The 26,064-nt window shown below is 40.7% G+C and overlaps 1 protein-coding gene across 5 annotated transcripts in view; it reads left to right on the top strand.

Annotated features, from left to right (window-relative positions):
- The first annotated feature begins 73 nt into the window (after window positions 1-73).
- Window positions 74-26,064, top strand: part of AOX1 (aldehyde oxidase 1) — a 92,030-nt gene continuing 66,039 nt past the window's right edge. Inside the window, exons 1-13 of one of the 5 annotated variants that reach the window (XM_039469499.2) lie at window positions 74-336; window positions 6,130-6,187; window positions 7,263-7,320; window positions 9,377-9,473; window positions 13,201-13,309; window positions 15,557-15,683; window positions 18,196-18,257; window positions 19,210-19,299; window positions 19,751-19,831; window positions 20,421-20,565; window positions 21,252-21,344; window positions 24,119-24,270; window positions 24,461-24,554. In XM_039469499.2, the coding sequence (XP_039325433.2) occupies window positions 7,293-7,320; window positions 9,377-9,473; window positions 13,201-13,309; window positions 15,557-15,683; window positions 18,196-18,257; window positions 19,210-19,299; window positions 19,751-19,831; window positions 20,421-20,565; window positions 21,252-21,344; window positions 24,119-24,270; window positions 24,461-24,554 (1,078 nt within the window). In that variant the 5' untranslated portion in view covers window positions 74-336; window positions 6,130-6,187; window positions 7,263-7,292. Of the gene's footprint in view, window positions 337-3,315; window positions 3,495-6,129; window positions 6,188-7,262; window positions 7,321-9,376; window positions 9,474-13,200; window positions 13,310-15,556; window positions 15,684-18,195; window positions 18,258-19,209; window positions 19,304-19,750; window positions 19,832-20,420; window positions 20,566-21,251; window positions 21,345-24,118; window positions 24,271-24,460; window positions 24,555-26,064 lie in introns of all 5 variants that reach the window. The other 4 variants (XM_074398620.1, XM_003925677.3, NM_001302929.1 and 1 more) reach the window with 4 other exon arrangements.

The raw sequence follows: 26,064 nt of genomic DNA, 5'->3' as shown, positions 1-26,064 counted from the left end.
AACTATTGACTTATGTTTACAGCACTGTACCCCTAATGCAGGGGTCGTCTTCCTCTTCGCCAGATGATTTCCGCCCAAACACGCGCTGTTGTCCCGGGAAGAGTTTTTCTGGCAAAGAGCTCAGGAACGTTGGATCTTTATCAAGGCTTTCTCCGTCGGGGTGGGTGAGTTGGCCTCCAGTAAGCCCCGCCCCACTCGGCGGGTGGGTGCTGCCAGGTCCCAGTTCCCCGCGACTTCCCGGAGCCGCCGCCGCCTCCAGCTCCGGGCCCTCGGACTCGCGCGGCGGCCACCATGGACCGGACGCCGGAGCTGCTCTTCTACGTTAACGGCCGCAAGGTGAGCGCCTGCGGGCTGCCCCTGCGCCCAGACCCGCAGCCAGGGTCCGGGCAGAGAGGAGCCCCTGCCGTTCGTCCCATCCTATCGTGCCAGCCGCTTAAGGCACTCAGGCACGGACCTGGCTTTCTCCTTTAACAGCGGCTTTGTCTTCGCGTTCCCACCCCTGCCTCCCGGGCAGGTAAAGGCTGCGTTTTCAGGGACTGCTTTGGATCTTTGGGCCCCCACCTTCCTCATGTTCCCCTTTCCTCTCCTTATGAGGCTCACAGCCTGATTACCAACCACGCGCCCTCCCTAAACAGTAAGGAAAAAAATATTCTTGCCCATCAAGGTCAGCACTCCCAAACCTTCCCTCCCTCAGTTCCAGCGGATAACGGAACGTCAGTTCTTTGAGAGCAGCCTACAGAGGTGGGTGAGCCTCAGCTCGCCGGGTGCGCTTGGAAGTGCAAAGAGCAACTTAGAGTGGGGACAGGATTGCAGACTAACACATTCAAACCACCTTTTCTCAGATGAAGAAATCGTCACTTTCCAAAGTCACAGCTAGTTCCTGGCGGAGCTGAACACAAGTCAGGCTCTGGGGGCTCCAAGGTCATCACAGGGTCCATTGCTGGGTCAGGCTCTGTCCCCTCAGAAGTTGGGCTCACTCTGGCAACCAGAGGGACAGTTCCAGGCAGTGTCCGATGTTTGGGGGCAGCAAAGCCCCGTAGGCATCCTTTAAGACACTCTTAATGTCCCAGTTTTAATGACACCACTTTGAAGGAGGGAACTGAGGCAGGAAGGTTAAGGAGCTTCCTTAAGAGTGTGGCTCATGCCTGAAATCAGTACTTTGGGAGACCAAGGCAGGAGGATTGCTTGAGCCCAGGAGTTTGAGATTAGCCAGGGCAACATGACGAAACGCTATCTCTTCAAAAAATAAAAAATAACCAGGTGTAGTGGTGGATGACTGTAGTACCAGCTACTGGTGAAGGCGGAGGATCGCTTAAGTCTTAAGAGTTCCAGGTTACAGCGAGCTGTGATCACACCACTGCACTCCAGCCTGAACAAAAGAGCAAGATCCTGTCTCTTAAAAACAAAAGAAACAGAGCTAACAACCAAGCAAGACCAGTGGCACCTGCTTTCCCTGGTGCTCGTGTTGGTGCTGGTTCATTCAGAGCCACCTGTGACCACTGCTTCTGGCTAAGGGCAGCCACAGCACTTTTCCTGACCAGCAACAGCTGCCTCCCCTAGAAGCTAAACAGTGTGAAGCATCAGACCCTAGTTGTGAGGCCTGTTTTAAGGCCCTCAGCCTAACTTCATTTGTGGTTTTGTATTATGTTTTTTAAAGAGGATCCCCCAAATTGTACATTAGGCCCCTCAAAAACTTTGCCCTGCTTCCTGGGTTCCACAGTGGACAAAATGAACTTGTTTTTCCTGATCTGTAGTGGGGATCATTAGGACCCCTTCACAGGACTGCTGTAAGGGTGAAATATGACAATGGAGTGAGGTGATTGACATGTCATTTTTTCTTCTTCTGCATTATAGTAAACAGAAGACTGGCTTTGTTGTTCAAACAAGTCTTCAATTCCGGTTCTAATTCTAATTGAGAAAACCTAACCTCCTGGAGGCTCAGTTCCTCTGTTAAAAGAGAATGATGCTACTTACTTCATAAAGAGTGATCATGAGCATTTAATCCATTTATTTGTGAAGGACCTACCATATACCAGGCAGTGTTCCAGGCTTATGAGATACAGCAGAGCACAGAAATAACAAGTCCCTGCGAGCATGGAGTTTAAACTGTGCGGAGGAGATAGCAAGAATATAAATATATGGAATTGGGTAATGTCAGAAAGTGAGAAGTGCTAATATAAAAAATAAAGTACAGCAGGGGGACAGAGAATGTGCAGGATACTTAGATGGGATGGATGTTTTGGCCTCTCTGAAAGGGTGGCATTTGAGCAGTGACCGGGATGCAGTGAGGAACAAGCCATGCAAACATCTGGGGAAAGAGCATCCAGGGTGGGGATGGCAGGTGCAAAGGTCCTGAGGTGGAAGGATTTCTGTGTGCTCAGGAGGTAGATTGGTGGAGTTGGCAACATGGCCAGGGTCCACATTACCAGAGCTTTATAGGCGATGGTAAGGGTTTGCGTTAAATGAGGAAATGGGTTTTAAGTCTAATATCTCCTTGCTTCTCTTTCCCCTACGTCCAAACAAATATTGGGATTTTTAACATTCATGGCCAAGAACAGTTGGTGGTCTATTGATTTTTTAAATTAGATAAGCTAGTTCTTATCTATGGGCTCACTTTGTCTATGGACCAAATGTCCTGTAGTTATTTGTAAAGTATACTATGGAGATATTGATTCTGGTTTTGCAATTACCCATCAAAAGAAATTGTTAACCTTTCCCTTTCCTTTTCCTCCCTTCTAAATTATGTTAGGTGTATGCTTCAGTACTGGTAAACAAGCCTGATTACTCACATGGGAAGAACTAGAATAAACTTTTTTCTTTTTTTTTTTTTTTTTTTGACATTGAGTCTCACTCTGTTATCCAGGCTGAAGTGCAGTGGTGTGATCTCAGCTCACTGCAACCTCCACCTCCTGGGTTGAAGTGATTCTTATGCCTTAGCCTCCTGAGTAGCTGGGACTACAGGCTTTAGCCACCACAACCGGCTAATTGTTGTATTTTTAGTAGAGATAGGGTTTCACCATGTTGGCCAGGCTGGTCTCAAACTCCTGATGTCAGATGATCTGCCTGCCTTGGCCTCCCAAAGTGCTAGGATTACAAGTGCGAGCTACCGTACCCAGCCTAGCATGAACTTTTTGGTTTCAGAGAGTAAGGGACTGTTGAGAAGAGTGTGAGAGAGAAAACCTACCTTAGAAGAGAGATTTTGATTTCAAATGCAATCTCTGGAATTAAAAACTCGCCTTTGAAAAAGAAGCTTAGAAGTGAAGCCACTTAGGAGACAGTAAATGTCATGATTGGTTTCTATTCTGCTTTTTACAGAGATTTCTGTAATCTTATTCACTCTACCAAGGCCCCCAGAAGAACAGATGACCCATTTAACATGGAGTTTTAGGGAAAAAGAGCCTGTGAATAAATTCTGCCATAGATGCCACATTCCAACCTCAACTTAGGAACTGAAGCATATCATTTCATAAGGCAATGAGGTGTGGAAATCAAAGGTATGGGCCTTGGAACTAGTCAGGCATGGGTTTGAATCCTGTGGTATCTGCTCCGCCACTTGGCAGCTCTGGGGCCTCAGGCAAGGTATTCAATATTGCTGAGGTTCCGTTTTCTCCTTTGCAAAATGGAGCTAATAACAGAACCTTTTCCCCTGAAATTAAGGGTGATTAAGTGGCATGGAGAGTGGTTAGCCAGGTGCATGTACACAGTAAACACTTGATATGTGGAAACAATTGTTATTATCTGGACTAGAAAATTATCTGCTTCATTAGTAGAGCTAGAACCTGCTTGGAAGTGTCAAGATGACTGCTTCTTAGCAGTCATCTTGCATTATTTGTGCAATAAATGTAGACTTTTGGTATTGGTGTGGGAATCTGAAAAGAGCTGTTTATTGGCCAGCATTCTCTAAGGTTCTTTGTTTACAAGGCTGAGAGAGAAAATTTCTGAGCTTCTGGAATGGCTGTAATGATTCAGAGAAAAGAGGAGAAGATGGAGGCAGCTTAGGCAGAAAGAAGTAACAAGCAAAATGAATTTTAAAGCAATCTAAAGCTCAGGAAGATGCAGCCTATGGCTGTCCCCTGAGGCCTCTTTCTCTCCTCTGAGGCTGCTGTGGATTATTGTTCTTTTCTACTAACTGCATCTCACAGCATACACCCCTTTCTTTCCTCTTCTACCTCTCAGCCTTGTCCTTTCACATGCATATCTACCTCTTCCTTATTTTCTGCTCTCTCCCCTCTTATCTCTCTCTTCCTTTCTCTTTCTGACTCTGTTTTGGATCTGGCAGGGCCTCCTCAGGCACTAGTCACTGGCAGCACACACAGGAAACTGATGTCTTAATCGAGTACAGTGTAAACTTGGACTTGGTCACATTGGGTTAAAAAGGGCTGGCAGTGATACAGAGGGACAGATTCCACCCTTGCAACATTCAAGGCTATGCTAAGATGAGTACAGGCAATGACCCTGACCTGCGAACTGGCAACATTTCTCCAATCCAGAGTCAACCAGAGTAACTGTTACCCAGCCCCGCTACACCTCCTAACCTCTATCTGAGTTCTAATCTCCCTGTTTCATTCCCAGAGCTGCCAGGACAAGATGCATGCTAGATCCCTGCCCCCACTTCCCCAAATGGAAACACCCACTACATCAAAACAACAAAAACATATTTCAAACCAGTGGGACTTTGAGCCAGATTCCAATCCCTTGAAACATTTCCTGGAACAAATACCCAATCAAGCATGACCTTCTTCCATGAATTCCTTCCTCAAATATAGAAATATTCCTCAAGCCTAAAATGCTATTCTTACTAACTAGGTACTAACTAGGCTATCCAGACTCTGTCCATCCATTCGAAGTGGGCTTCTATGGTTTACCATCATATCTAGGAACAGACATTGTGAGGTTGGGGCAGAAGCTTTATGGTGTTATCTAAGACCCAGGTTTCTTCTCTCTTTTTTTTTTTTCTCTGCTGCCATTAGCATGTTGCCTCATGGTCTAAGATGACCGCTGGGGTTATAGCCATTTCATCCCTATTCCAAGTAGCAAGAAGGAAGGAAAGAAGAATGCATGCTAGGATAGACAACCGATAGTTTCTGCCATCGATAACTTCTGTGTTTTTCTTTTTTATCGTCTGTTCAGATGCCCAAGTCTGTGAGAAATTATTCCTTCTTGGTATCTTATACCAAATCATACATATCATTTTCTAGTCATTAATTTAATTAACATTTATTACATCCTGTGATATATCCCCACCACCAAGCTCAGTGTTTGACATAAATAAGAATAGCAGAAGATGGCTTCTCTCAGGATCGAGATAGTCTTGTACATACACAAATAATTATGATACATTGTAAAAAATGTCATGAAAGAAGAGGTGAAGACATCAGCCATGGGAACAAAGAGGAGAGTGGTTACTTGGAGATGGGGAAGGGTATTTTATGTGGCAACACTCTCCATAGAGAACATTTGAGCAGAGTGGAGAATGACATACAAAATTCTGCCAAGAAGTGAGGAAGGATTTTCAGAACAGTGATAATTCAGAACCAAGAACAGTAGCACTTTTACCTCCACTGCATGAAAAAAAAAAAAAAAAAAAGTCCATGCACCACCCTCCCGTGACTAGCCACTTCATCCGTGAAGCCTGAATTCAAATTTCTTCTTGTATTCTGGAAATGGTTGGCTATTAATTCACCAAAGATCCACTCAGTGTACCTATTTAAAAAGCACCTTTTCTGGTTCCCTCTACTAGAAATCCCGATTCCATAGAGGTTTCATTTTAACAAGCATCCCCATGATTCAGGAATTCCTAGCATGGCAGTTTGACAGCCAGGAGCCACGTTAAATATAGGCATATACATGAGATAATCAAGCTTGGGTTTTACAGCAGTCACTCTGGTTGTGGTGTGGAGGACGATATTGCAGGATCAAGAGTGGAGGCAGGGAGACCTGTTAGGCAGGTCTTAATAATCGTTCAGACAATAGGTGATATGGGCTCATGGGTAGAGGCAGTAGAAGAGAAAGGAGTCTAGAGTATCATTGGAAGCCCAAGTGGAAGAACTCAGTGACACTGATTGTGGTGCATTGGAAAAGAAAAAAAAAAGTTGAAAATAGCTTTTTTTTTTTTTTTTTTTTTTTCAGCTTAGATGACCTAGCAGATGCTGAAGCCATTAAACAGCTTAGGGAAAAGAAGGGAGGAGTAAGTAAGTTTGGAAAATAAAGAGTTACATTTGGGAGCCAATTAAGTTGAAGATACTTAAGAGGTACCCCATATTTTTTCTTTTCTCACACACACGTACACACACACCAATCTTTCTATGTTGCAGACTCCTCTAGGGCACAGATCTGACCTTGGCAACTGGCATACCCCTCACCTTGCATGGCATATGGCCTCTTAGAATTGAGGATGAGACAGCAGCCTTAGAATACGCATTTGTCCACTCCTCACCTAATTCCCAGAAGGGGAAATTACTATAATATGGTGAAAGACGAGTTCAGCTTCTGGAATGGCAAAGCAAGTCATGCTTCTGTGTGTTCTGTGAATCTAAAAGAAATGTCAAGTTTTTAGTGAAAAAAGAGAAAACAATCACTTTGGAAAACACAGTCATGAAATGTTTATGTCATCCTTGGGAAAAGACAGCTTGCTGTTCCACTGCTGTGCTGCCAGGCTGCTCCCATGAACTTGCCTAAGTGTGTCTTTGCTGTGCACCTTTGCATCTCTTAGCATACATATTTTATCTTCCCCTGTGTTTATTTGATTGGGGCCATGGCTGGTTGTCTTTTACTGGAAACCAGAATTATTTGAACAAGATAAACAAGTATTTTAAAAATTAACTATGTCAGTTTCTCAGATGCTATTCTATTCCAGCAATTCCCCTCCCTCCTTTCCTTTCTTATTTCATCCACCCCTTTCTCTCTCTCTCTAGTCTGAACTGTTCTACTAATGTCTTTACTCTCACTTGCTTTAGACTTTCTAGAAAAAAACTGGACAGGAGCTAGTGTTCTTGTTAGTGGAAACAACAAATGCCTTAGAGAACAGCAATAATTCAAGACCAAGGACAGTAGCATGATCGTGGTAGGGCTCAAGATTACACCTAAGAGAGGTGGTTCCTATATCATAGGTGTTTCATAAAGCTGAAATCTACTTGAATATATGAGTAGAAGAGCTAATTAACATGAATTTCCTTCAAATTGGTGTGATCCCGCCAATGTGAATTTCATATTAGCTCTCTCAACTTTGCATGGGTAACTCTTATTTTCCCTTTGGTATATAGGTGACAGAAAAAAATGTCGATCCTGAAACAATGCTGTTGCCTTATCTGAGGAGGAAGCGTATCCTTTTCTTTACTTTGAGTGTGTATGCATGTGTGTATTTGGATGACTCCAATTTCCTCATTAAATGATATTTCAAACATACATTTATAGACACTGAGACATATTCCCTACTATCATGGTTTTATGCCCATCTTTGAGAAAGCCCTATCTTTTAGTTTTATAGGCAGTGCAGAAATCTGGCTGTCAGAAGAAGCAATTTTTTTCTAGACTCTGTATAAAATGGAGAAACTAGCAATGGAAACTTTAAAAAGGACTTAATAAGAAACCTTTAGAAAGAGTCACAATATTTATATTCTGTCCTTAAGAACTAATTATTATGCCCATTAGAAAACGAGAGCACAGAAGTCACCTGAAATGAAAGTAAAAGAAAAATGGAAAAACTAAACCTGAAAATGTTATCCTAGAAAAACACTTTCCAAATAAAAGCCATGTAGGGAATGGATTTTTAGCATGAACTCCAGTAGGCTACCAGAAGGTAGCAGACACTACTGAATTATATGCAAAATTATGTTTCAATGGGGAAAATATAATTTTCCCCTGGAAAGGGTAAAATTACCAAAAGAGTATATAACTCCAAATCATCAGTAATTATTTTTCAGACACATGAATATGTTTCTGAAACATGCTCCTTAAAGTCAGTCAAGAAATTTAGACATAAAGAACAATGAACATTACTTCCTTATTATCCACAGTTCCTATGTGTAATATTTAAAGTTTGGTTCACCATGAATGACGGAAAACCCCACCTCATGGTAAACAGGATAGAAGCTAGAAGTTTTCTTTCTTTTTCACTGTGTTAGTTCAGATTCTTCAGGACTGTGGACACCAAAAATGGGATTAAATGTGCCAGGATTTTATTAGAAGTGCCTGTGGGAAAGGAAGCAGGGAGGGGGTCAGAGCAGGCTTAGGGAGCCATTTGATCACCATGCAAGTCTGACCCTGGAGATAAGATGAGTGGAAGGTCCCTAGACTGCTGGTTTGTGTAAGGCATATTCTTCAGAACCACTGGGATGGTTGACAAGGACTTCATATCTCTCCATAGTACTAAGCCATTGGTGAAGAGCAGTCCATGGGAGGCATGGCCTTAATGAAAACCAAAGTGATCACTATCAAAGTGCAGCAACAGGATCTCTTGGTCAATTACCCTCCATGTTGAAGGGAGGTCTATGAGGTGTGTTTACATGGCTATCACGCTCTCATAGGGAAAGCCCATAAGTAGGAGGATCAAGGCTGGTAAAGCAGTGTCACAGTGTTGTTGAGGAACCAAGCAGCACCTTCCTCAGTATGCAGCTTTCTCCCCACAGTCAGAGATGATTCATGGAGGCCCAGCCCTCATATCTGAATTCCAGCAAATAGGAAGAAGTAATGAGCAAAGAAAGAAGTCCCTTTCTCCTTTTGAGGACACTCTTCTCCTGGAAGTCGTACATAACACTTACAATTACATCCTACTAGCCAGCAATGTTATTGACCCCATCTAGCTGTAGAGGAGGCTGGGAAAGTATGTTTTTTACTCTGGGAAAGCCCTGTGTGGGGCTAAAAATCAGGGTTTCTATTTCTAAGGAATAATAAGAGAACAGATATTAGAGAACAGATGGCAGTGTCTGCCACTGAAAGGCAGAGAAATACACAAACATGGCTAACATGACACAAATATTCCAAGAATTATCTACAAGTTAACATTTTGCTTTGTGTCATTAAAGACAGAGATAAGGTTGAGAATAAATGTGCAATGTATCATACCTTCAAATACTCAAGCCCTTACATATATAGACTCCTCTTTTTTCAGTTTATCCCTATTTTTGGCAACCTGAGGTCCAATTGTTTTCAAAGGGAGGATACAAGATATAACATATACAAAAAAATCAAGAATTTACAAGATTATATATTATAGCTGCTATATTATAATAGTAAGATATACATATACCATTTGATCAATACGTATTGAACTTAACTGTACATTTAAGAGTCTTTGATGTTGCTGTCTCCTATTGGCAGGGCTATTCTAGAAAGAGTATTATGTAACACATATGATCTTTAACTATGCCTCTTCCAGTCCGACTCACAGGAACCAAGTATGGCTGTGGAGGAGGAGGCTGTGGTGCATGTACAGTGATGATATCACGATATAATCCCATCACCAAGAGAATAAGGTACCATGTAGCAAAGTCCAGATATGGTTGAATTTTTATAATTTTGAACTTTGTTATATTCCTTCATTTGGTAATTATATATTGAGTACCTACCATGTGAAAAGAACTGGACACTAGGGGTGCAATGATTAACAAGAAAGACATGGTCCCAGGAATATGAAAGTATTGGGAGAGAAATGCAGCATCAGTGAGGATAACATATAATCAAAGAACTCTCCATCAAAGCGAGGCACAGTGGCACGCATTTCTAGCTACTTGAGAGACTGTCAGGAGTATTGCTTGAGTTTGTGTCCAGCCTGGGCAATGTAGCAAAGCCTTGTCTAAGAAAAACAAAAATCCCCTGTCAAAAGTTGAATGGCTGCCTGACTCCCTGTCTGGTGAGGAAAGGCTAGGCTGAAATTGCAGTGGAGAATAATGCCGTAATCACACTCATACATTACTCTTCCAGTCCCTAACTTATCTCCTTGTTCCCATCTAGTGCACTCTCCATACAGCAGCCCGAGTGTTCTGCTTTAATTATCATCAGATCAAGTCATTCTCCTACATAAAAGCCACCAGTGGCTTCCCATTATGTTTAACATCTGTTTATATTTGGTATTTATCCTTCTTCAGGTTTGCCAGGTTTCTTGGATCTGTGTTTTGTGTCTCTGGAAACTTCTCAAGCATTATTTCTTCAAATATTTACTTTGTGCCACATACTCTTCCCTCTGTTCTTCTGGGACTCCAATTATGCTTATGTTAGAACATTTTACATCATTTCACAGATCTCAATTGAAGACTAAGGATCTAAGCACTGGTGAGGTTTCAGATATCTGCCCGTGTTCCACAACCAAACCACCTGCTGTCTGAACTCTGAGATGTTCCTCCCTGCTTTACAGCCTAGCTGTCAGCTTTTTAGTTCACTGGGGATTTCTCTTTTCCTGCCTATCTCCCCTTCCATGCTTTGGGAGATCTCTGGCAGCCATGCTGCTCTGTCTTTGGCCTCTAGGGACTGGTCACTACTCTATACTCTGTGAAGTCTCAGTACGTAGGGTTTTCTCTCGGGTATCCTGTCTCTCCCCCAGCCTTCTTTGTTTAAGGGCCAGTATGCCTGAAGAGCTTATTTAGCTCTCCTTCCCTGCCTATTTTTGGGGACTACTCCCAGCACTCAGTGATCTCTGGTAGGGAAGAGATTGGAAATAATGCAGTCCAGCTTTGTATTTACATCTGTTTTTATCAGCCCACATGAAACCATCCAAAGTCTGTTGAAAGTTGGTCTGGTTTCTCCTTATTCCCATTTAAGGCAGTTTCCTCTTCCTCCTTCAATTTCAGGGAGAATAATTGTAACTCAGGGATGAGAGCAGTTGTATCTTCTCTCTTATGAAGGGTTGTCACATAACAGAGTTTAGCTCGTTTATTAAGTTTTACTCATAAAGTTTCTCTATGTACTCAGCATCTGATGAGTTTTAAAAATATGTGGTTATGTTCCCCATATGGTTTAGTTTGGTTTTTAGAGTGATAGTGACAGTCTCTTACAACTTTCTACATCTAAATTGAAAGCTCGCTTGTCTTTGAATCAGTATTTAAACTCCATGCCTTTACCATCAAGCCTTTACCATTACCTATCTGGTCCCTGCCTGTCTCTCTAACCCTTAGTAACACCACTCCCCTTGCATTCACTATGTTCCTGCCTCACCAGGACTTTTTTAAAATCCCTCTTTCTGCACTTATACATCCCACACTTATTCTTGCCTCAGGGCCTGAGTGTGTGTTTTGTCCCACTGCCTTCCATGTCTGGCCCCTTCAAATCATTCACATTTTATAAAGTTACCTTCTCAACCCTCCCTGATCACCTACTAAATAGCTGTGCTCCACCTCACCTTTACAACTCTCCCTTGTGTTAGCCTATATGAATGTATTCATAGCACTTCTCAACATTTCAGTTAATATGTTTGTATGTGCGTATTGTCCATATACATATGTGCTAACTTCCTTCAACTAGAATATGCACTCTACAAGGGCAGAGGTTTTATCTATCTTGTTCACCAGTGAATTGTAGCATGTGGAACTCTGCCTGGCACATAGGAGGCACTCAATAAATATTTGCACTTATTTATAAATGAGTAATATCATTTGAATCTTTCTTTTGTGTATATACATGTTAAAGCATACTGTACATACTGTTTAAAAGCCTGTATATTTTGTTAATTTCTCCTTAATATTTTATCATAATAATAAATTCATTCATGACTGTGTATGTTCCATCTTTTGGGTGTACCAAAACCAACCTCCAAATACTGTTAACTTAGATTATTTTTAGTTTTTATTAGTATGAGCAATGCATCAATGAACACTCCTATAGATACGTTTATGTCTATGATTATTTTCTTATGATGTATCCATAGAGGTAGAATTGCAGTGTGTAAAAGAGAGTGTACATTTTAAAGGTTTGTTTTTGTCTTCCTGTGAAATGTCTCTCAGCAGTTCTTAGGGAGAACTCAGTTTCCATTCTCACAAGTAGTATGAGTCTCATTTTCCCAAACCATTGCTACTAATAGATGTTACAAATATTAAAAATGTTTATCATTTTTTGACAAAAATTGTGTTTCTCATTACTTGAGTCTCTCTTGATCTTTAAGGTTGAATACTTGTTTCATGTGTTTATTGGACATTCATAGTTCTGTTTGGTGAATGAGAACATTTAGGAGTCATTGTGAGCTGGACATTTTCTAGCAGTGATCCTGTGGGATTGAGGAGTTCTGGATCCCACACCCTGTTTCTTCTTCTGAAGCATGGTATCACTTTTACTTTATTGCTTAACCAAATCCTGGCCCAGCATCTGCCTGGAAGATGGAATGAGCTCTAGGTGTGTGTGTTCCCAGACAGAATGAGGTCTGGAGGCTTGTTCTTGTGGTCTAAAAACAAGAAGCAGACAGACTGGGAAAGAAAGAAGTTTATTTCTGCAACCAGTTACAGGGAGAAGATCGGAGTAACTTACCAGAACAACTCTTAAGTTACCAGATTTTTCCTAGTGCTTATATACATTCAGTGTACCTACAAACTGAAAGCCAAAGTGTTTCACTCTGTCTAATCTTTAACTAGGGCCTGGGGTTTAGGCAATTACTTCAGAGCCTTGGAAGAATTACTTAGTCTAAAGTAGATCCTGGTACAAGCTGTACAAGGTGTATGAGAACGTCTCCATTAGTTTAACGGAACTCTTAAGTTCTGAGGAAACCCAGGTAGGGTGTTAATGGCCTTGTTTTTACATTCTGGCTTTGGTACTAAGGCACCAGTTTCTCCAGTTTTTTAATGTTTACCTTCTACATTCAAGAGAGTGACAGTGAGGTGCTGGTGAAGGCTGACTGCTCTGGTTGCTAATGGAGACCTGGCCTGCCACAGTTGGGTGATTACCTGTGACTAGAGAATGTCAACCCCTCATTGCACATTCTCAAGAGGAAAAATCATCAAAGTTTTGACAGTTTTTGACAAGTGAGACCCCGGAATTAGAATTAGGAGGCCTAATTTTAATCCTGCCTCTGTCATTCTGACTGTGACCCTGAGTAAATCACTGATCCTCAGATTCCACTTCTATAAAAAATGGGCCTGAGCTAAGGACACAATGTTTGTGCAAAACCTGGGGACATTATACAAAAACCTGCCACAGTAGAGAAGCTCAGTGAATGCCTGGCCCCTTTCCCACTGGATGTGAAGTGACTTGTAATTTGTGCTTTTCTTTTGCATTCTGAAGGCATCACCCAGCCAATGCCTGTCTGATTCCCATCTGTTCTCTGTATGGTGCTGCTGTCACCACAGTAGAAGGCATAGGAAGCACCCACACCAGAATTCATCCTGTTCAGGTGAGGATGTGCCTCTTCCTTATGGAGTTTCTGTGCTTTAGAAACCTCGTGACATTGAGTCCCTGAAATTAAGAGAACGGAGCAGCCTGGCCTGCTGCTTGGCCACTCTAACAGATACAGCTTAGCTGGGAACAAGAGCAAAGCCTGACATATTGGGATATGTGAGTGTTCATGACTAACTTCTTGGAAAGATGCTTTTGGAAGACTAGAAAAATTTTTCTTCTCTAAGAAAACCCTGACATTTGTGGGTTTGTTTTCTGTGTTCTAATTAGATGGGATTTCTCTATTTTCCAAACTCATAAAGAAACAAAAGCCAGGTGTAGTGGCTTACACCTGTAATCCCAACACTTTGGGAAGCCAAGGCAGGCAGATTGCTTGAGCCCAGGAGTTTGAGACTAGCTTAGACAACATGGTGAAACACATCTCTACAAAAAATCCAAAAATTAACCAGGCATGGTGGTGAGCACCTGCAGTCCTAGCTACTCAGGGGTGCTGAGGTGAAAGAATCACTTGAGCCTGGGAGGTTGAGGCTGCAGTAAACCATGATTGTATCCTGTACTTCAGCCTGGGTGACTGAGTAAGACCCTGTCGAAAGAAAGAAAAAGAGAGAAAGAGAGAGAGAGGAGGGAAGGAGGGAGAGAAGAAGGAAAGGAGGGAGGGAGGAAAGGAAGGAAGGAAGGAAGAAGGAGAGGGAGGGAGGGAGGAAAGAAGGAAGGAAGGAGGAGGAGGAAGGGAAGGAAGGAAGGAAGGGGAAGGGAAAGAGAAGAAGGAAGGAAGAAAGAGAAAAGAGCCATGTGCATTGAGGGATATAATTTTATTGTGGGCATTGAGGGATATAATTTTATTGTGTTTTTTTAATAAAGTGGAAAATAACATGATCTTAAGGCTGAGTGAAAATCTCAGCTACTTTTTGTTATACTTAGAGCATGTTTGGAAGGCAGATAATAGGAGTTGTCAATAAATGTTTTGGCTTTTCTCCTAAAGAAGCACCTTGTTCGAGTTTTAGCCTCAAGTGAAAAGGCATCTTCAGACACCTGACTCTTGATGTATATGTTGCCCATAAAAATGTCATTTCTAGGCCAGGTGCAGTGGCTCATGCCTGTAATCCCAGCACTTTGGGAGGCTGAAGTGGGCTGATCATGATGTCAAGAGATAGAGACCATCCTGGAAAACATGGTGAAATCCCGTCTCTACCAAAATATAAAAATTAGTTGGGTGTGGTGGTGTGCACCTGTAGTCCCAGCTACTTGGGAGGCTGAGGCAGGAGAATCACTTGAACCTGGAAGGCAGAGGTTACAATGAGCCAAGATCATGCCACTGCACTCCAGCCTGGTGACAGAGTGAGACTCCATCTCAAAAAAAAAAAAAAATGCCATTTCTACTCATTTTTTATTGAAGTTAATGAAGATCACATATGAGGAAAAGATAGGAACAACATAGAAAACTGCCTATTTAAACAACATAGAAAATTGCCTATTCAAATTTTCTAGATTTGAAGGAATCTTGGATTCTGTGTATTTGAAAGATCATTATCTAGAGGGAGAGAATTTTGCCTAGATCATTATGAAATATCATTAACTAGAGGGAGAGAATTCTGCCTGGATGCCCATGTAAGACCTGGTCACACACAGGCATACAACACCCTTTCATTTCCTAATTGTCATGGAACTCCCACTGTTACAATGTTTCCCAGAGACAACTTCCAAAATCGACGTCAATCTTAGAAGTTAGACTCCAAAGCCAAAATGCTAGGGAGAGAGAAGTGTATATTAAAAAAAAAAAGCGTTTTATGTTTTATTTTTATTTTTACTTTTTGTTTCACTTCTCAACTTGAGTGCAATTTGGTTCATTTCTCTGAAGGACTTTCTTTATCTCAGTAATTCACAGCCACAACTGCACATTGAAACCAATCATCTGGGAATCTTTAAAAGATGTATGCCTGTGCCCCATTCCTGTCAGTTGGTTTGTGGTGCTGTGTGGGGCTTGAAATCTTAACACTCTCCTGGTGATCCTCAAGACTGGCAACCACTTTCTTAAGTGAAGCTCGAAAGCAGATGAGGCCCAACCTAACAACAACCCAGCCCTGGGGTGGGAGGCACCTGGGATGAGGAGGGTTCTCAGGGGCCTCTGCTGCAACGTTAGCATGCAGACGAACCACCTGGGGATGTTGCTGGAATGCAGGCTCTGATTCACTAGGCCTGGGATGGGGCTCAAAATTCTGCATTCCTAACCTTTCTGTGCTTCCAGGAGAGGATCGCCAAGTGTCATGGCACCCAGTGTGGCTTCTGCACACCTGGGATGGTGATGTCCATCTACACCCTGCTCAGGAACCACCCAGAACCCACTCTGGATCAATTAACTGATGCCCTTGGTGGTAGGTTATATGTGCATGCTTTTTATTTTTATTTTGAGACAGAATCTCTTGCTCAGGCTGGAGTACAGTGGCGCAATCTTGGCTCACTGCAACCTCCACCTCCAGGGTTCAAGGGATTCTCATGCCTCAGCCTCCCGCATGCTTTTATTTTTAAATGATAACGATGATAATGATAACAACAGCTAATTCTGGAAACCATTCATGCGACACACACTGCATTAACTACTACTTGAAGATTATCTCATTTAATCCTCACAAAATTTTATAAGATAGATAGTATTATTATTTTCCCCTTTTAATTAATGGAAAAACTGAGGTTTGGGGAGAGTGATTTGTTCAAAGTTACACTCCCAATAAGTGAAAGAATCAGTTTGTTCAAATCAGGATTCAAACCAGACCCACACATTACATTTGGCTGATATATTTCTGAAGTATCTTTTGCTTGTTTTCATAATCATTAAAAAGCCAGTTATTCATCAGCCCTTAGAAAGAGTCCTGTTATCTCCACATGCTGCTCCCTCACCACTCTCTCTACTTGGTGGGTGCTTTCAGTACCATATTCAGCATCAGAGGGCTGCTGATGGATACACCATGAAGTCAGAGACTGAGATCTTATGGTGATACTTGATACTTATTGCAAAGAACGATCTCTATCCACTCTAGAGTGATTTTGTCAAGTTCAAGAGCTCAGTGTATATGGGGCAGGGGGATATCCACATCAACAAGATTCTAAACAAGTTTTTTAAATGATACCCTCTCAAGTCCTATTTCTGGTGAAATTCTCCATGGCTCTGTTTGTCTTCATCTCAGGCCTCCTGAAGACCTCATTTCTCTGCTGGAGAACATGAGCCTAAAGCTCATATGTATATTTACTCTGTAAAAGTGTTCCAGGGAAAATCAGAACAAATGGACATAGGAGAAACATTGCTCATAAACTGTCTTCTGCCTGATTTCCTTTAGGTCTTATCATGAATTTGATTTCATGGCTGTTTATGGTGTAAACAAGTGACAAGGGGTTCTCAGATTTCAGGGTACTTAGATCATACATGGGAATTTGTGGGAAATAAAGATTCCTGGGACCCACTCCTAGAGAGTTTGACTCAGCAATATTGTTTTTTAAATAAGACTTCAGATTTGGAGGTGGAGGAGGAACACAGGACCATACTGTGAGAGAAACGCTGGCCTAATGATTTATTGCAAATAAGTACACCCTACTGCTTTCACAGTTTCATAACTACCTTAGCTGCTATATAATGACTTTGATCTTTCTATCAGCTGAAGCTTGAGTGCTCTTTTTTTTTTCCAATAAATTGGTAACTGTCACAGTAAGTGTTAAGAATGAGGGTTTTTTTTCTTTAGAAAAAGAAGTAAAGCTTGCCATTTGCAACAACATGAATGAAACTGGAGGACATTATGCTGAGTGAAGTAAGCCAGGCGCAGAAGAACAAATACTACATGATCCCTTATGCAAGGAATCTAAAGTAGTCAGACTCATAGAAGCAGAGAATAGAATGGTGATTACCAGGGCCTGGGGAAGGAGAAAACAAAGAGGTATTGGTCAAAGGTAAAAAGTTTCAGTTATGCAAAATGAATGGGTCCTAGAGATACTGTACAGCATAATGCTTAGAGTTAACAGCACTGCATTGTATAGTCAAACATTTGCTAAAAGGGCAGATGTTGTAGTAACCACAAAATAAATGAACAAATAAATAAATGGTGGGAGGGAACATAGAGGTAATAGACATGTTTATAACATTGACTGTGGTGATGGTTTCTTGGATGTAAGACTTATCTCCAAATTTACCCAGTTGTGCAGCTTCTTTTTTGTCAATAACAGCTCAATAAAATGGATTTTGTTTAAAAAAAAAAATTAGGCTGACTGGGCATAGTAGCTCACACCTGTAATCCCAGCATTTTGGGAGGCCAAGGTGGGCAGATCACCTGAGGTCAGGAATTTGAGACCAGCCTGGCTGACATGGTGAAACCCCATCTCTACTAAAAATACCAAAATTAACCTGGCCTGGTGGTGTGTGCCTGTAGTCCCAGCTACTCGGGAGTCTGAGGTGGGAAAATCACTTGAACTCAGGAGGTAGAAGTTGCAGTGAGCCAAGATTGAACCACTATACCTGCAGCCTGGGCAACAGAATGAAACCCTGTCTCAAAATAAATAAATAAATAATTTTTTTTAAAAATGAGGCTTAGCTCTTGAATGTGACTGTAGAGCAAGTTTTTGGCTTGAAATCATTGTGTTGTTCGAGCACCTATCACAAGCAGAAGGCATAACAACTTTACAGGAGAAAGCAGAAATGCCTGAGCTATTAAAATCTGCCTCAAGATTCTTAATTAAATATCCCAAGTTGCTGATGAAAAGATTTGACTTTGTAGATTAGGTGGACTAAAATATCAAACAGAGCTTTCCTCTATGATACGGTCTTTACTTCTGTCACACTCTTGGTAGACAGTACCTTCATCTGGGTCACTTGGTTAACAGAGCTGGATTTTTCTCCTTCAGGTAACCTGTGCCGTTGCACTGGATACAGGCCCATAATTGATGCATGCAAGACTTTCTGTAAAGTAAGTGGAAAGGACCACATGTTTCAGTATGTTTTCCCCAATGAAACAGAATGGTAGGGGTTGTCAGTGGTTAGGGGGACAGCCATCTTACTAATACATGGCGACTTCTTATCTCAAGGTTTCTAGCTGCTCTTTGTTATTTGATCTTGACCAGGCCACTTACCCTCATTCATTGAGCTTGCCTTGGTAGTCACATAATGAACACCTGAGCATTTTGACATTGGCTGTGTGTCATTGCTTCCAAGAGGTCTTTCCTGACCTCTTTGCTTGGGTCAAGTGCCCTGCCCTGGTGTTCCTATAGGCCCCTGCAAACATGGGATGGGCATCTGCATGTCCCATCACAGCTTTGGTCACAATGTGGTACAACTGATCATTTGCTATCCCATCTCATCACCAGACTGTGGGTTGCTTCACAGCGGAGGCTGTATGTCTCCGAGTCCAGTCACCATATATATAGTCATTGAGCAGCAATACTCAATGACTATATGGTGCAATAAATACTCAATATTTGTTGAATGAATAAATGAACAAACAAGGTTGTGATGAAGGGTATAAGATTGCCCTTTGGATGTTAAACTATGAATTCAGTATGTCATAGATAAGAACAGAGATGACAGTAATAATACTTGTTAATATTTATTAATATTTAAAATACTAAAAATATTAACTAATCATTATTAATATTTTATTAATATTTAATTCTATGTGCCAGGCTTAGTTATAAGGTATTTATGTCTTTTAACTTATTTAATAATCACTGCTATCCAAAATTTCCTATTAGCTCTGGTTTTTCATTAAAGTTAGTTTGGATATGTTTAAGTACAAACGGCTCTCTTTCACGGCATCTAACAATATTGATTCAGCATTATGTTTCAACTGGTACTCACCTGCTTTATTTACTACTTAGTAGAATCAGCAATAAATTCCTAGTGATTTGTTTTTTGTCCACTAGACTTCAGGTTGCTGTCAAAGTAAAGAAAATGGGATTTGCTGTTTGGATCAAGGAATCAATGGATTGCCAGAATTCGAGGAAGGAAGTGAGGTCAGTGAAATGCAGAGCTTTTATAAGGCTTTCTCAGGACATGAGCATGAGCCAACAAACTCTTAGGATAAATAAATGGCTACCCAAGTTGAGTAATTTGAGGTGTGTCAACATGTGCCCTCCCTCATTCTCATTCCATCTCTATAAAAAAAAAAAATCTGTCATAGCAATTTTGTCCTCATTCCAGATATCATTCCCATTTAAATACAATTATCTACAGGAAGGAAGACACATTGGTTCCTTAGTGTCTCTTAATTTTTAAAAGCATTTTTCAAGTTATTTTCCAAGGGCCAGAAGTATAGTGGAGATGTCATGGAAATGCTCAGGGATTATGGCTGGCCACTAGACTTTTTTGTCGGTTTGCTATATCTGACCATGTGTTTGGCCTTATTCCACAAAGGATTTTAAAGTTGCTTGATAACAATAACTTCTGATATGTTCTCTTCTTAAGACAAGTCCAAAACTCTTCACAGAAGAGGAGTTTCTGCCATTGGATCCAACCCAGGAACTGATATTTCCTCCTGAGCTAATGGTAAGTAAAGCAATGTTGAGTTAATCCTGGAAGAATTCATGGTGAAATATCAGGAAGGGTATTTGTTTATGGATTCTCTCAAAAGCTGATTGACCAATAGGTAAGCCCTCTCTGTCATCCTCATCTCAAGGTCTGAAAAGTATGGACTGAGGAAGAAGAGGAGGAATGAGGGTGGGGTCACCATGAGGGGACAGCTGAACTGACTGTAAGAAGCAGCAGGTAGCATCTACAAAATCATGAAATCACAGTGTAGACACGTTTCCTACTTCCACTTTTGCTGAAGTTTATTCCTCCATGGAATGATTTTACAAGATTAAGTATGTTACTGTATTTGCAAACATTAAAATGAAGTTCTCTGAGACGTAAGAACACCAAAAGGAGATGGACTGAGCAGTTCCCGGGAGTAAAGAACTGTTGTGCTTTTATTCTGAACTCTGATTCCTTGTAAAGCTCTACTTTTAGGTCACTTTGCACGTTATTTTTTAGTGATATGTATTTCTTCTTTTGTTTCTACAATGCTAATGATTGAGTGGAAACAGGTGGAGATAGCACCATTGGATACCTTGACTCCCAATTGCTTTCTCGATAGATAATGGCTGAGAAACAGCCCCAGAGGACCAGGATGTTTGGCAGTGAGAGAATGGCATGGTTTTCCCCCGTGACCCTGAAGGAACTGCTGGAATTGAAATTCAAGTATCCCCAGGCCCCTGTTGTTATGGGAAACACCTCCGTGGGTATGTAGAACCCCAGGGACTTCTTACAGGGAAATTGAGGAAAAGAGCGTAGGGTGGGGCCGGAGCGGGCAGGGAAACTTCATATACATGTGTTCTCAGCAAAAGCAGTCTGAAATAGCATTTTAAATCTTTTGGGCTAGACTTCCTGAGCTTGCTCAAGAGACTTTCTAACTAGTGTTAAGTAAATCCCTCTCGCCTCTCATCAGAGCAGCGTGCAGAGTTGCACCCAAGGGGCTTGCTCCATAGCAAACCAGCAGCAGCAGCTCCAGTGACAGCTGTCTTGTCTTTCCATTTGGGGATTGACCTGGGCCTCAAATTTGAAATTACTCTTTGTTTCTTCTCTTGGGGTATCTCAATAGGTATAACATGTCGTACTTAAACAGCAGCTACAGGGTCTTCCTGTTGCATCCAGTGTTTACTCAGGTGGAGGAGCCCTTAGAGTCTTCCCAGAGAGAATTCTGAGCATGCCATATGGCCCAATTTTCAAGGTTGACAATTCCAGAGTCTTCCAAGTTTAATGAAAATCTATCCAGCCATTCTCTCTCTATGTGATTTGGCAATAAACAGATGAATAGAAAGATACATAATTTTTATATATTTAAAGATATTAGTTTAATAATAATTTCAAATTTAAAAGGCAGTTAGTCCCTTTATTCTAGTCTTATTATGACTTTTTTATCCTTTAGGGCCTGAAGTGAAATTTAAAGGTGTCTTTCACCCAGTTGTAATTTCTCCTGATAGAATTGAAGAACTGAGTGTTGTAATCCATGCATCTAATGGTGAGTTCTTAAGTCCCTATTTTCTTAGTTAATATACATTAATCAATTTACTTTGCCCAGCAGACAAACAGAAAAAGAATGATTCCTAATTATAAATCACACAGAAATTCTCTTCTTATAAGAATGATATGTTTGTTTATCATATAAATGTCTTCTTTTGGAAGTGTCAGTTCATATCCTTTGCTCACTTTTTTATGGGGTTGTTTTTCCCTTATAAATTTGTTTAAGTTCCTTTTAGATTCTGGATATTAGACCTTTGTCAATGGGTAAGTTGCAAAATTTTTTTCCCATTCTACAGATTGCCTGTTCACTCTGATGCTACTTTCTTTTGCTATACAGAAACTCTTTACTTTAATTAGATCTCAATTATCAATTTTGGTTTTTGTTGCAATTGCTTTTGATGTTTTTGTCATGAAGTCTTTGCCCATGCCTATGTCCTGAATGGTATTGCCTAGGTTTTCTTCTAGGGTTTTTATGGTTTTGGATCTTACATTTAAGTTTTTAATCCATCTTGACTTACTTTGTGTATAACTTGTGGCTCAGAGGTTCCATTTCAGTTTTCTGCATATGGCTAGCCAGTTTTCCAACACCATTTATTAAATAGGGAATCCTTTCCCCATTGCTTGTTTTTGTCAGGTTTGTCAAAGATCAGTTGGTTGTAGATACGTGGTTTTATTTCTGAGGTCTCTATTCTGTTCCATTGGTCCATATATCTGTTTTAGTAGCAGTACCATGCTGTTTTGGTTACTGTAGTCTTTTAGTATAGTTTGAAGCCAGGTAGCATGATGCCTCCTGCTTTGTTCTTTTTGTTTAGGATTGTCTTGGCTACATGGGCTCTTTTTGGTTCCATATGAAATTTAAAGCAGTTTTTTCTAATGCTGTGAAGAAAGTCAATGGTAGCTTGATGGGGATAGCATTGAATCTATAAATTACTTTGGACAGTATGGCCATTTTCACTATATTGATTCTTCCTATTCATGAGCATGGAATGTTTTTCCATTTGTTTGTGTCCTCTCTTATTTCCTTGATCAGTGGTTTGTAGTTCTCCTTGAAAATGTCCTTCACATCCCTTGTTAGTTGTATTCCCAGGTATTTTATTCTTTTTATAGCAATTTCGAATGAGAGTTCATTCATGATTTGGCCCTCTGTTTGTCTATTGTTGGTGTATAGGAATGCTTGTGATTTTTGTACATTGATTTTGTATCCTGAGACTTTGCTGAATTTGCTTATCAGCTCAATTAGTGTTTGGGCTGAGTTGATGGGGTTTTCTAAATATACAATCAGGTCATCTGCAAATAGAGATAGTTTGATGACTTCCTCTTTTCCTAATTGAATACCCTTTATTTCTTTTCCTTGCCTGATTGCCCTGACCAGAACTTCCAATACTATGTTGAATAGGAGTGGTGAGAGAGGACATCCCTGTCTTGTGCCAGTTTTCAAAGGGAATCCTTCCAGCTTTTGCCCATTCAGTATGATATTGGCTGTGGGTTTGTCATAAATAGCTCTTAGTATTTTGAGATATGTTCCATCAATAACTAGTTTATTGAAAGTTCTTAACATGAAGAGATGTTGAATTTTATCAAAGGCCGTTTCTGCATCTACTGAAATAATCTTGTGGTTTTTGTCACTGGTTCTGTTTATGTGAGAGATTATACTTATCAATTTGCATATGTTGAACCAGCCTCACATCCCTGGGATGAAGTTGACTTGATTACGGTAGATAAACTTTTGATGTGGTGCTCATCATCAACGATCATTAGAGAAATGCAAATGAAAACCACAATGAGATACCATCTCATGCCAGTCAGAATGGTGATTATTAAAAAGGAAACAATAAATGCTAGCAAGGCTGTGGAGAAATAGGAATGTTTTTACACTGTTGATGGGAGTTTAAATTAGTTCAACCATTGTGGAAGACAGTGTGGCAATTCCTCAAGAATCTAGAACCAGAAATACCATTTGACCTGGCAATCCCATTACTGGGTATGTACCCAAAGAATTGTAAATCATTCTATTATAAAGACACATGCACACGTATGTTATTGCAGCACTGTTCACAATAGCAAAGACTGGGAACCAACCCAAATGACCATCAATGATACACTAGAAAAGAAAATGTGGCACATATACACCATGGACTACTGTGCAGCCATAAAAAAGAATGAGATCATCTCCCTTGCAGGGGCATGGATGAAGCTGGAAACCATCATTCTCAGCAAAGCAGTATAGGCACAGAAAATCAAATATCATATGTTCTTACTCATAAGTGGGAGCTGAACAATGAGAACACATGGACTCAGAGAGGGAACAACACACACGGAGGCCTGTGAGCCGGTAGGGGGCAAGGGAAGGGAGAGCATTATGACAAATACCTAATGCATGTGGTACTTAAAACCTAGATGACGGGTTGATGGGTGCAGCAAACCACCATGGCACATGTATACCTATGTAACAAACCTGTACATTCTGCACATGTATCCTAGAACTTAAAGTAAAATGAAAAATAAATAAATAAAATGGGAACAGAAAGCATTAAAAAAACAGAAATGATAACATTTCTTACTGCTATTCCTACCACCACCCCATCACCACCACCTTCATTACCACCATTACCTTCATCACCACCACCACCATCATTGCCTGTTTCCACCATCACAAATAAGCAGGGCAGCATGTATCCAGTACAAAGATTCTATGTCTATAGCTTTGGTCTAATGGACATTTTCAAATCAGCAGTGATCACATTGCATTATTTACAAATGACTTCATTTCAGGACTCACCCTTGGTGCTGGTCTCAGCCTAGCCCAAGTGAAGGACATTTTGGCTGATGTGGTCCAGAAGCTTCCAGAGGAGAAGACACAGATGTACCGAGCTCTCTTGAAGCATTTGAGAACTCTGGCTGGGTCCCAGATCAGAAACATGGCTGTATGTATCTGATGACAGTAAACTCTGGTATGCATCCCTTGGGTGACTCTCTCTGATGAATCATGACATTTTCGTTCTTTTGGAACAGAGAAAAAAAATAGTTATCCAGAGCCTTGCTTAATCCTTATTTCAGCACTTGTGTTTTTATGATTACATAACTGAAATGAAAATAACTCATTATTTTAAAAAGTCTTTAGGGGGACACATCATTAGCAGGCATCCGGATTCAGATCTGAATCCCCTCCTGGCTGTGGGTAACTGTACCCTCAACTTGCTATCAAAAGGTAAGTGACAGCCCCTACTTGGGGATTATTCAGCTGTTTCTCTACCCCCTTTTCTCTCTGAGGAGGTAGGAAGTCCAGTCCTGAAAATGACTTTTCCCTATAATATCAATAATTTTCTCTGCTTTTCTGAATACTGGAAAGTTTGTGAGTCTTGTCTTAATATCACAGGTGTTATTCCCCTGTGTCTTTCTGGGATTTTTTTTTTTTTTCTCATACTGGTCACCCTACACTGCACATGTTTGTGATGGTAATGTCCAGATATGATCTGATTATTGCTGAGAAATACATACTATTGAGAACTACTGGCCCCTTTGTGAAGACATTCTCTAGGTGGTACAGGAGTGTTATGGCACCCACATTGTGCTTTGGGCTCATACTTAATTTATCATTGATGGAAACATACAAGTCTTTTTCAGGTGAACAATGATTGGGCCTCGTTCTACATTTATTTATTTATTTATTTGATTTTTGTTATTGAAACTAAGTCCACAACATTTAATTTATTGCTTCTTCCAATTTGCTTGAAAATTATGAGGAAGTTCTAATTGGTCCTCTATAAATTTGTGGGTTTTAATTTTTTCATTAAAAAATATGGGCTAGCTTTCTATCACATCATTTCACTAGTATCGTGAAATACTTACTCTTCATGTCATTTAAACCACAAAACTACCTTTTTTCTTTTCTTTTTTTAAATGAAATCTCTCTGTCACCCAGTCTGGATTGTAGTGGCACAATCTCAGCTCACTACAACCTCCACCTCCTGGGTTCAAGCAATTCTCCAGCCTCAGCCTCCTGAATAGCTGAGAGTACAGGCACACACCACCACGCCCAGCTAATTTTTGTATTTTTAGTAGCGATGCTGTTTTACCATGTTGGCGGAGCTGGTCTTGAACTCCTGACCTCAGGTGATCTACCCGCCTCTGCCTCCCGAAGTGTTGGAATTACAGGCATGAGCCATGGTGTTAGGCCACAAAACTATCTTAAAGAGGAAGATTTGCATTCAGAGTTTTCAATTTAAGTAATATCCCCTTAAAAACTCATACTATGAGAAACAGGTTTTGTGATGTGAATACAGACATCAAAAGCTCTTTAGCTTTCATCTCCAACTCATATTTTGTTATAGTTTTAAACTGTTCCTCTTCCTGATACATTGATTAAAGAACTAAGGTTCTTTAGGTACTGGAACAAGATATAAAAAAGTAAGATAACACCTCACTAGTATACAAATTTATTAAAGATAATTTCTTATTCATGACTGTACCTAGTAGGGTTCCTGGTTACAAATAATAAATATATGTTGGCTAACTTGATTGGAATATCAAAAGAGATACTAGTATTTACTCTCTTGTAAAGCTTTAAGTGAATTGCGCTGTCAGGAAGAGGACTGCTAAGATTCTATTCTACCTGAAATTCTGGGCTACTCTGCTAGATGTTCTTATCTATTTATTTATTTTAAATTTTGTTTTAGTTGGAGTCTACTCTGTAATCCAGGCTGAAGTGCAGTGGCGTG

The sequence above is a fragment of the Saimiri boliviensis genome, chromosome 5 (assembly GCF_048565385.1).
Source record: "Saimiri boliviensis isolate mSaiBol1 chromosome 5, mSaiBol1.pri, whole genome shotgun sequence".
Taxonomy (NCBI): domain Eukaryota; kingdom Metazoa; phylum Chordata; class Mammalia; order Primates; family Cebidae; genus Saimiri; species Saimiri boliviensis.
Note: the sequence above shows the minus strand (reverse complement) of the source record. Positions and strands in the feature narration are given on the sequence as shown.